This window comes from Blennius ocellaris, assembly GCF_963422515.1.
Source record: "Blennius ocellaris genome assembly, chromosome: 3".
Classification (NCBI taxonomy): Eukaryota; Metazoa; Chordata; class Actinopteri; order Blenniiformes; family Blenniidae; genus Blennius; species Blennius ocellaris.
The window spans coordinates 2621192-2632177 of record NC_137652.1 but is presented as its reverse complement, the minus strand read 5'-3'; the positions used below and the strand labels follow the sequence as shown (position 1 = coordinate 2632177).

The following is a 10986-nucleotide window of genomic DNA, read 5'->3' as shown; positions in this document are numbered from 1 at the left end:
CCGGGACTGTACCAAGTTCACACACATCGAGGGGGGGAATGCACTTCCGGGACTGTACCAAGTTCACACACGTCGAGGGGGGAATGCACTTCCGGGACTGTACCAAGTTCACACACATCGAGGGGGAAGGTTCCACCGGGACTGTACCAAGTTCACACACATCGAGGGGGGAATGTTCCACCGGGACTGTACCAAGTTCACACACAACGAGGGGGGAATGTTCCGCCGGGACTGTACCAAGTACAAACAGATCGAAGGGGGTTTATTCTGTGAGAAAAAAAACAAAACACTGTTTGATATCGATATAATCTCGTCCTCTGAGCCAAATGACATATTGCGGGAGGGACAGCTTGACCAACGTTGAGATAAAACGTGTTTTCTGTCATTTAGTGATGCTTCCGTTACATTTCAGTTTCATGTTGCATCGTTTTGTTTCCTCCGTCACCTTGTGATTAACTTCAACCTGTTCCACTTTCGCCATTTCCCTACTATTTTCATCATTTCGTATAATTTATCTAGTTTTTCTGGATTGTTTCTGTGACTCTTCTCAATTTCACTTGTGTTTCCTGTCAATTATTTTGTTGTTTTGCATCTTTTAGTTACTGATTTTGTAGTTTTGATAATGTTGGGTTATTGTCTCGCATCAATAGTTTTTGCATGAAATGAAAATCTTTACATCATTTTCTGTTTGTTTTTGTTTTGTCTGGTTGGTTCTGCATTATTTCTCTGTGGAACTTTCCATTAAATTAATTCATTTTATTTCTCAACACTTCGCGTTGCAGCTCAGATTTTTCATTGGCAGGCTTTTATTTTCTCATATTGTTGATAATTGTGCAAAATAACTGAACATGTCATTTGGTGATGTTTCTATCTTTTAAAAAAAAATCTATCTATCCACTATCTTTTTGTCTTTTGCGTGTCTTCGTGTCACGTTTTTACAGAAAATCTGAATCTTTCCGTGTCTGTTTTCACTGAATCACAAACTATTTCGTGTCGCTTTATGAACCCGGCGTCACGTTGACGTCGTTCTTGTTTCTTCACCTCCTCGTTGTGTTTGCTGACGGCTGTCGGAGGTGATTTGTGGTGATTGAATCAGATTAATCGTGAAAAACAAAACAAACACACGAATGATAAAAAAAAAACTAAACAAACAAAATAAAACAAAACAAACTGGGACATGTTTAAAAAAAAGAAAAAGAAAAAGATGAGATAGAAGTTGAACTTTGTTCCTCCACATATGAGGCCAGTGCTGTCAAAGTCCAGCTCACACACACACACACACACACACACACACACACACACACACACACCCTTCCTGAGGTGTATCAGTGTCTCAGCCTCAGTCTCGTCACTAGTTTCTCCTCCGAGCTGCAGGATGACCATCTTGACCCGTCTGTCCCTGGTCCTGGTCCTGGTCCTGGTCCTGGTCCTGGGCCTGGTGGTCCACCCGGTGGTCAGCCAGGACCCCGGAGACCCCGCGGCGGCCCCCCCCGCCGGGGAGGAGGGGGAGGGGGAGGACGAGGAGTGGGGCCTCAACTCCCTGAGAGGAGGCTTCGAGGCCGTGAGCAGCTACTTCGACTCCGTTCTGGAGTTCATGGGCGGAAAAGACGGAGTGTGTCAGTACCGCTGTCGGTACGGTGAGTACTCCAGTACTGCCTCAGTACTCAGTTACAGGGAGAGGAGTGTGTCAGTACCGCTGTCGATACGGTGAGTACTCCAGTACTGCCTCCCAGTACTCAGTTACAGGGAGAGGAGTGTGTCAGTACCGCTGTCGATACGGTGAGTACTCCAGTACTGCCTCAGTACTCAGTTACAGGGAGAGGAGTGTGTCAGTACCGCTGTCGATACGGTGAGTACTCCAGTACTGCCTCAGTACTCAGTTACAGGGAGAGGAGTGTGTCAGTACCGCTGTCGGTACGGTGAGTACTCCAGTACTGCCTCAGTACTCAGTTACAGGGAGAGGAGTGTGTCAGTACCGCTGTCGGTACGGTGAGTACTCCAGTACTGCCTCAGTACTCAGTTACAGGGAGAGGAGTGTGTCAGTACCGCTGTCGGTACGGTGAGTACTCTAGTACTGCCCCAGTACTCAGTTACAGGGAGAGGAGTGTGTCAGTACCGCTGTCGATACGGTGAGTACTCCAGTACTGCCTCAGTACTCAGTTACAGGGAGAGGAGTGTGTCAGTACCGCTGTCGATACGGTGAGTACTCTAGTACTGCCTCCCAGTACTCAGTTACAGGGAGAGGAGTGTGTCAGTACCGCTGTCGATACGGTGAGTACTCTAGTACTGCCTCCCAGTACTCAGTTACAGGGAGAGGAGTGTGTCAGTACCGCTGTCGATACGGTGAGTACTCCAGTACTGCCTCAGTACTCAGTTACAGGGAGAGGAGTGTGTCAGTACCGCTGTCGATACGGTGAGTACTCCAGTACTGCCCCAGTACTCAGTTACAGGGAGAGGAGTGTGTCAGTACCGCTGTCGGTACGGTGAGTACTCCAGTACTGCCTCAGTACTCAGTTACTTTAAAATCTCCTGTAACAACATTTGATTCGTTACTGGAAAGTGAAGAATTATTAACTATTGATTAAAATGTTTGACTTGGTTTGAACCCTGAAATACTCAGAAGTTACTCCAGATTTTAAAAGTAGTGAAGTAAATGACACGATGAGAAAAGTAACAAATTAGCTTCACCCTGACAGAACCTGTTGGGTGGTGTAGGCTGACGGAGGTTGTTGATGAAGGAGGTTGTTGGTGACGGAGGTTTTAAGTGACAGAGGTTGTTGATGAAGGAGGTTGTTGGTGACGGAGATTGTTGGTGACGGAGGCTGTTGGTGACAGAGGTTGTTGGTGACAGAGGCTGTTGGTGACGGAGGCTGTTGATGATGGAGATTGTTGAGTGACGGAGGTTTTTGGTGACAGGTTGTTGGTGACGGAGGTGGTTGGTGACGGAGATGTGTGGTGACGGAGGCTGTTGGTGACGGAGGTTGTTGGGTAACAGAGATGGTTGGTGACAGAGGCTGTTGGTGACGGAGGTTGATGGTGACGGAGGTTGTTGGTGACAGACGCTGTTGGTGACGGAGGTGGTTGGTGATGGAGATGGTTGGTGACAGAGGTTGTTGGTGACAGAGGCTGTTGGTGACGGAGGTTGTTGGTGACAGACGCTGTTGGTGACGGAGGTGGTTGGTGATGGAGATGGTTGGTGACAGAGGTTGTTGGTGACAGAGGCTGTTGGTGACGGAGGTTGTTGGTGACAGACGCTGTTGGTGACGGAGGTTGATGGTGACAAGAGGTTGTTGGTGACGGAGGGTGTTGGTGACGGAGGCTGACGTAGCGTGTCTCCACAGGGAAAGCCCCCCTCCCCCGGCCCGGCTACCAGATGCCAGAACCAAACGGATGCAGCTCGTATTTCTTCGGCCTGCCGGTACCTGACGGGGTGAGTCTCCTCCAGCTGCACCACCCTGGTGGCTGGAGCTTTCTCCAAGGTTCTAGAGCATCTTCCTCCTCCAACTGCAGATGCACCACTCTGCTAGAATAACTAGAAATTAGTTCCTTTTTATCTATGAAAGTAACTGTAACTAAGTAGCTCTAGCAGAATCCTGCACTGTAGGAGTGTTGAGGGTGTACGTGTGTCCGTTGCCACGGCGACATGACGGCTGTTGTCTCCGCCGGGCTCCAGCTGGACGTAGGAATCCCGGCCATGACCAAGTGCTGCAACCAGCTGGACGTCTGCTACGACACCTGCGGCTCCAACAAGTACCGCTGCGACTCCAAGTTCCGCTGGTGCCTCCACAGCATCTGCTCCGACCTGAAGAAGAGCCTCGGCTTCGTGTCCAAGGTGGAAGGTGGGTTCTCCTGGTGCTCCTGGTTCACTCTGGTTCTCCTGCTTCACCTGGTTCTCCGGCTTCACCTGGTTCTCCTGCTCTGTTTAATTCACCCTGGTTCTCCTGCTCCATTTAATTCCCCTTGGTTCTCCTAGTTCCCCTGCTCCACCCTGGTTCTTCTGCTTCGCTTGGTTCTCCTGCTCCGTTTAATTCACCATGGTTCTCCTGCTCCATTTAATTTACCCTGGTTCTCTTGCTTCACCTGCTCCGTTTGATTCACCCTGGTTCTCCTGCTCCGTTTAATTCACCCTGGTTCTCCTGCTCCATTTAATTTACCCTGGTTCTCCTGCTCCATTTAATTTACCCTGGTTCTCCTGCTTCACCTGGTTCTCCTAGTTCCCCTGCTTCACCTGGTTCTCCTGCTCCACCCTGGTCCTTCTGCTTCGCTTGGTTCTCCTGCCTCTCCTGCTCCGTTTAATTCCCCCTGGTTCTCCTGCTCCATTTAACCCCCCCTGGTTCTCCCGGTTCTCCTGCAGCCTGTGAGACGGTGGCCGACACGCTGTTCAACACGGTATGGACGCTGGGCTGCCGGCCCTACATGAACAGCCAGCGCTCGTCCTGCTTCTGCCAGGGCGAGGACAAGGACGAGCTGTAGAACCCGTCCAGGTGCACTGCGCCCTCTGGTGGCGAGCGGCGGTACGACAGGCCGGAGCCAGCAGCGCAGCTAACACCATTTGAGGAACGTCGTCCGGAACGCAGAACTGAAAACTGCAGTAATTTATTTAGAACGTTTGTGCTTTTGGTTTGTTGTGAATCTGTTTACAAAGTCTTGTTGAGAAGAAGAACCTGTTTGTTTCACAAAGTGGCTCAATAAAGGTCATCCCAAACAAGTGTTTCCTGCTGGGATCGTTTTTTTACCGCGACGCCGATGAAACCTTCCCCGAGTGGCGAAGGTCAGGAAACGATCTCGTCCGGAAAAGTTCTTTGTGAGCAGAAATTAAACAAAAAACGTGTTTATTTCAGTAAAACATCAAAGACTTTCTAAAGTTCTTGTCTGTGAACCAAAACACCGTCACCTCACACTCTGGCTGAGAACGAGACGCTGGACGTCGTCCTCCACGAGACGAGGACTCGTTTCTCCTCCGTCTCTCATTTTCTCAATGAAATTGTAAAGAGTCTGCGGTTTTCATGAAGTTTGTCGTCGGAGTTCAGCTTCTTCACAGCAACAGACGATCTGAAGAACAAAACCTCCCGGCTGGACGAGGTCAAAGGTCAGAGGAGACGTAATGACGTCGTCCTGGTGAAGACGAATCACATGAAGGAACATGAAGACCTCTGCTTCATCAACCTGTACAAAGAAGATCAAACAGGATTAACGAGGCTGAAGTGGAAAAAAACAAAAACTGAAGACGTTTTCCGTCTTTTCACGTTTCTGATTAATATTCATTTATTTATTATTGAACTTTCATCTTCTCAGTGCTGCAAACAGGATGCTGCCTTGACCTTCTAAGCTCCGCCCACCTGAAAGATCGTCCGGAGTGGACGTGACACTGTCGTGGCGAGACAGCGGGTTGCCATGGAGACGGAGTCCCGCTGCTGGATCAGCATTACCTTCAGCAGAGCCAGACGACACAAACAGACCCTGACCCTTCTCTTCGTCGTCGTCCTCGGTTTAATCATCACAGCTGCTGCGTTTCCGTGGCGACTAAGCTTAAGCTGAAGTCTAAACATCTCGTATCAGCTGCGACGCGTGTCGCTTTCATGTTGTCATAAAGGCGAGGTCAGATGAAAGAAGTTTACTTGATGCCAAAGTGTCAGTTTTGAGCCTCAAGAGGAGAAAAACGGAGAAACTAAACGAGCCACCGGTCTGATTAAAGACTCGTCAGACTCGCCTGGAGAGTGAGGGCGGACTGGCGTGGGTCAGTCGGGGGTGTTGGGGGGGGCTGGCTGCACGCCGCCGCCGAACGCAGCCTGTCTGTTGTTGAGCTTCGCCTTCTGGTTGAACGCTTCCAGCTGGAAAAACATAAACAGGGACAAAAATAGAAATCAACAACTTTATGTTAACGTTTGTTTAGAGTCGCTGACTGATTTTTACTCTGAACCCTCCGATGGTCCGATAATCTGAACCCTCCGATGGTCCGATAATCTGAACCCTCCGATGGTCCGATAATCTGAACCCTCCGATGGTCCGATAATCTGAACCCTCCAATAATCTGAACCCTCCGATGGTTCGATAATCTGAACCCTCCGATGGTCCGATAATCTGAACCCTCCGATGGTCCGATAATCTGAACCCTCCGATGGTCCGATAATCTGAACCCTCCGATGGTCCGATAATCTGAACCCTCCGATGGTCCGATAATCTGAACCCTCCGATGGTTCGATAATCTGAACCCTCCGATGGTTCGATAATCTGAACCCTCCAATAATCTGAACCCTCCAATGGTTCGATAATCTGAACCCTCCAATAGTCCAATAATCTGAACCCTCCAATGGTCCACATTTACGGCCACGAAGGGAAAAAAGAGAAACGAACCGTCCCGAATCATCTTCTGCTTCTACTTTAAAGGTTCTCATCTCAAACAGTGATTTCATGAAGACGAACGTTCTGCCTTCTTTGGATGTTTAAGAGTTTTGTGGAAAGGTTTAAATCTGTGTGTGTGTGTGTGTGTGTATATATATATACGCATGTAGAATTTTTTGGGTTCAGATTCCAGACGAAAATCTTCCGTCTGACGGTCTTAAGCCTGAAGACGTTGGACGTTCACCTTCTTCCTCAGGTTGGCCTTGATCTCCTCCTCGGTGGGCTGCCGCCTCTGGTCCCCGGACGCCTCGCCGTGCTCGTCTCCGCGGCGCGACGCCTCCATCTTCTGCGCGGCGGCCTGGCTCTGCGTGCTGGCGTTCGTCGCCGCCGTCTGCAGCAGGAACTGCTGGAGCATTCGGTTTTTATCTTTCAGCTGGGCCAGGTGCTTGAACTTGCGCTCCCTGGCCGTCTTGGTGTCGAGCACCTTGGTGTCGAGCGCCTTGCGGGAGCGTGAGGGTTGGCGCGTGGCGGTCAGGTAGCGCGTGATGGTCTGGGGGCTCGTGGTGGTCGGGGGGCTCGTGGCGGTCGGGGGACTCGTGGCGGTCGGGGGGCTCGTGGCGGTCGGGGGGCTCGTGGTGGTCAGGGAGCGCGTGGTGGTCGGGCAGCGCTTGGCGCCGGCCTGCTCCGTGTTGATGAACGTCAGGCAGCGGTTGGCGGCGGCCTGCTCCGTGTTGATGAACGTCAGGCAGCGGTTGGCGGCGGCCTGCTCCGTGTTGATGAACGTCAGGCAGCGCTTGGCGGCGACGCCCCCACCCTGCCCCTCGCTCTCGGCCAGGTCGGGGTTCACCAGGTCTTTAACGTGTTCGTCGGGGGCGGCCTCGTGGTCGGAACAGCCCAGGGGAAGAGAGGAAGAGGCCGAGTCCGGCGTCCAGTAGGGGTAGGACGCCGGGCCCGGGCCGCCGGCGTAGTGGGAGTACTGGGCCACGGCGTAGTGGGAATATGCCGAGGGGCCGGCGCCGGTCTGAGCCGCTTCAGGCTGGTAATCCAACAGCTGCTGCTGCACTGACGCGTCTTTGTCTTCCCACCTAGCGTCCAGGCTAACGTCCCGGCTAGCGTCCAGGCTAACGTCTCGACTAACGTCCCACCTAACGTCCCGGCTAACGTCCCACCTAACGTCCCGGCTAGCATCCAGGCTAACGTCCCGGCTAGCGTCCAGGCTAACATCTCGGCTAACGTCCCGGATAACGTCCCAGCTGTGGTCCCGCCTGCTGTTTTGCCCGTCGTCCCACCTAACGTCCCGGCTAGCGTCCAGGCTAACGTTCAGGCTAATGTCCCGGCTAGCGTCCAGGCTAGCGTCTCGGCTAACGTCCCAGCTGTGGTCTCGCCTGCTGTTTTGCCCGTCGTCCCACCTAACGTCCCGGCTAACGTCTCGGCTAACGTCCCAGCTGTGGTCCCGCCTGCCATTCCGCCTGTCGTCCCGACTGCCGTCCCGGCTAAAGTCCCAATGCGTGGCTCCGTCCGTCCGTCCTACTCTGAGGACTTCAGGCCTTCGTCTGGAGCCACGAGAGCGCGGACCAGGAGACGGGCTCCGGCTGCGACGAGCGGACGACCCCGAGGAGGAACGTGAGGAGGAGGACGAAGAGGAGGACGAAGAGGAGGAGGAGGAGCGACCGTACTCTCTGTGGAAGCTCCTCTTCTGGCCGTCGGTCTCAGCCGGCTGGTCGTGGCGCCTCCGCCCGTACAGCCTCTCCTGGGTGCGGTGCGACAGTCGGCTCAGCTCCTCCACCTCCAGGTTCAAGCCCAGAGACCTGACGATGTTCTGCAGCTGTTTGCTCTTCTCGTCCACCGTCCGGGGCCCGTCCCGCTCCCCGTCCCGCTCCCCGTCCTCGTCCCGCTCCCCGTCCGTCCTCTGCTTCTTCTTCTGTGGTGCGGGAGACTTGGATCGACTGGGGGGGGAGGACCTCCGCCGCCGCCCCCCCCGGTGTCTCCGGACCTCCTCCGGAGTCGGTCTGGACGGAGCCCCGCCGGTCGAGGGACCCGGCGGACTGGGCCTCGTCTCCGCACCGCGGCCGGGAGCGTCCCGGGGCGTCCCGCCCGCCACACCGCCGTCCGTGTCGTCGTTCACGATCCGGCTGAGGCGGTCGATGTCCACGCCTTTGTTGAGCAGGCTGAGGAAGCGTTCGAAACCTTTGCCGACGGCGTCCTGGTTCTGCTGCTTTGCCGGGGAAGTGGGAGGATCCGGCGAGACGACTGGGACCTGCCAGACCGAGAGGAGAGTGGAGGAGTTAGTGTTGCGTCACTCAATTCGGGCATTTAGTCCAGAACGCTGCGGCACGACTTTTAACAGGGACCAACAAACGTGAACACGTGCTTTATAAATAAAGTGGATTGGATTGGATTGTGCCGTCAGTTTAATAATTCTACGTGTTGGGGTTGCAGCCGCTGTCCTGACGTCTGACGACTCCAGCTTGTTTCTACATTCTATTCTCGAAAGCCTCTGTGTATTTTCTATGTGGTCACTTTACTCCTTGTTGTGGTCTCATGACTGACGTTCAATCACACTGTGACTCAGAGACATTTGTTTTTTTTTTTTTAAAGGTATTTTGCTGGTTTACAGTTTTCAGACTTGTGCTTCTGCGGTTGGCGTGGTTAAGCGTTACCTCTCGGCCGTGAGTGGGTAAGGCCTCCGGCCCCCCGGGCCCCCGCTTCATCAGCCTCCTCACTCTGCGCCTCAGAGGGTGGAGGTCGTGGGTCGGCCGAGACGAGTCCGGTTTCTCTTTCGGCGTCGCAGCCTAAACATTCAGTTACAAAGCAAACCAATCTATTAACTTTTTTTTTTTTTAAATAAACAATCACCATGACACTGAGCGTTTGGCCGCTCACCTTATGGAAAAAGCTGGGCGAGTGTCTCTGCCGTAAAATGCCCATCACCCGACCTCTGAGGCTTCCGGCTCCATCGCTGCCCCGCGACGACGACTCGCTATTCCCGATCGGTCGCAGGGACTTGAGGACGACGGAGGCCTCGTGGTTGCTGATCCTCTCCTCGATGTACCTGAGCTGCTGCCTCTTTCTGGCCAACTCCAGGTCCACGTCCACGTCCCGGTCCGGGTCGTCTCCGTCGGGACCCGAGTCCTGAGCCCCGTGAGCGGGAGCACTGGGAGGACCGAGCTGCTTCCGATCCACATCGCTGGGACAATCCCAGTACTCCCAGGCCCGGTGGCTCCCCGAGGGGGCTCCTACGGTGCTCTGGCTCTGGCTCTGGTTCTGGTGGGGTCCCCTCTGGCTCTGGTTCTGGTGGGGTCCCCTCAGGTTCTGGTTCTGGACGGGTCCTCTCGGGTTCTGGTTCTGGACCGGTCCCATCCGGTGACGTGGGTCCAGGTTCGGGGGGTTCATGTCTCTGACAGGAAGTGGGGTTCAGACCCACCGGAGGCTCGTCTGGCGTCAACTGATGCTGTCTGAAGACCACACACACACACACACACACACACACACACACACACACACACACACACTCAGCTGGCTCTTGTACCACTACAGAACAACATCGAAGCCTGTTATTAAAAAAAAAAACACAAAAAAAACAACCTACTTTAAACCGCCTACCGCTTCAGAAACGCATTACTTTGTGGTGGTTTAGCCTTGAGCTTAGCACGGCGGCGAGCTGATTGTTTACCTGCGATTCGTGCCTCTTCTGTCGCATAAGCGAGACAAACGTGAGGTCTGGAGAAGAAATTCTCCGTGTGAAGCCTGAAAATACGACGTTACGCGAGTTTAAAGGTCAGAAAAAGCACTGAAGTGAGAGGAGAGGGAAAAAAAAAAAAAAAAGACTCCAGAGAAGGAGGCTGATCCGCTGCTGCAGTGGAGATCCGCGGGCGGTGGCGCCCCCTGGTGGCCGGAGGGACACATCAACACAATACTGTGGTATTTATCCGAGAACTTTATTCTCAGAATCTTTGACAGAAAAATGATCTAATCGTAAGTATGAGACAATAATACGCTGCAAAACTCAAATGGAAATTGCCTAAATTCTCTGTGACCAGATGTGTTCAGTTGATTTTCACCTTTTTTTTTTTTTTTTTGGTATATTTGCATTTTTCTGAGCTCATTTCAAATGCGTGCCGTTTTTCCAAGTCTAGAATTTAATTAAATGTATCTAATCTAACTCTTTCAAGTAAAATAATGCAGCACTTTGTCATCATTTAGCAAAATTTGGGGTCTACAATTACATTATTCTTTGTGCTGACTTTGTGAAATTTCATATGCAATCGTGCTTATTTAAACCTATTTGTCACCACATCATGTCCTCACCGACCGCCGGGATCCAATCCAGAACTGATGGATGGATGGAGAAATGATGGATGGAGAAATGATGGATGGAGCTGAATCATGTTCACTGTGTCATCAGAAACTTTTCTCGTTTCTAAACTAGCTAATAAGGGATGGATGGATAATGGATTTTGGTTGGTTGGTGGGATGGATGCATAGTTAGATGGATGGATTCTGTCACGTCATCCAGAGGTCTCGTTTGGACGTTTTTATGATGTCCAGACAGGACATCCATGCAATGTCCACGAAAGATGTACAAAAAAAAACTTTCATTGGGGCCACCCTGAAGAGGTCTTAAAGATGCATGATTCAGTGTAT

The 10986-nt window shown here is 52.4% G+C and overlaps 2 protein-coding genes across 6 annotated transcripts; one reads left to right on the top strand and one right to left on the bottom strand.

The window, feature by feature from the left end:
* Positions 1 to 1375: 1375 nt before the first annotated feature.
* LOC308149204 (group XIIB secretory phospholipase A2-like protein) lies at positions 1376 to 4473 on the top strand (the record flags this gene model as incomplete). Its single annotated transcript, XM_080520877.1, has 4 exons — positions 1376 to 1637; positions 3342 to 3430; positions 3674 to 3839; positions 4355 to 4473. The coding sequence occupies 4 exons, from the start codon at positions 1376 to 1378 to the stop codon at positions 4471 to 4473; spliced, it is 636 nt and encodes a 211-aa protein (XP_080377003.1).
* A 268-nt stretch (positions 4474 to 4741) lies between these two features.
* On the bottom strand, positions 4742 to 10109 carry LOC308146929 (uncharacterized protein). 5 transcript variants are annotated; one of them, XM_080518931.1, is made up of 7 exons: positions 10016 to 10109; positions 9226 to 9797; positions 9003 to 9134; positions 7488 to 8599; positions 6587 to 7451; positions 5711 to 5831; positions 4742 to 5166 (listed from the first exon to the last, which is right to left on the bottom strand). In XM_080518931.1, the coding sequence occupies exons 2-6, from the start codon at positions 9733 to 9735 to the stop codon at positions 5739 to 5741; spliced, it is 2712 nt and encodes a 903-aa protein (XP_080375057.1). In that variant the 5' UTR covers positions 9736 to 9797; positions 10016 to 10109; the 3' UTR covers positions 4742 to 5166; positions 5711 to 5738. The 5 variants fall into 5 exon arrangements, with proteins under 5 accessions (XP_080375057.1, XP_080375058.1, XP_080375054.1 ...); XM_080518932.1 differs by having other exon boundaries at positions 6587 to 7643; positions 7752 to 8599; XM_080518928.1 differs by having other exon boundaries at positions 6587 to 8599.
* Positions 10110 to 10986: the final 877 nt, after the last annotated feature.

Excerpts from the sequence above, each read along its gene's own strand:
- LOC308146929 (XM_080518928.1), bottom strand. The coding sequence starts at position 9,735 with ATGAACCCCCCGAACCTGGACCCACGTCACCGGATGGGACCGGTCCAG. Across the intron at positions 9,135-9,225 it reads CGCCCAGCTTTTTCCATAAG|GCTGCGACGCCGAAAGAGAA; the intron begins GTGAGCGGCCAA and ends CTGAATGTTTAG. Across the intron at positions 5,832-6,586 it reads AGGCCAACCTGAGGAAGAAG|CTGGAAGCGTTCAACCAGAA; the intron begins GTGAACGTCCAA and ends ATGTTTTTCCAG.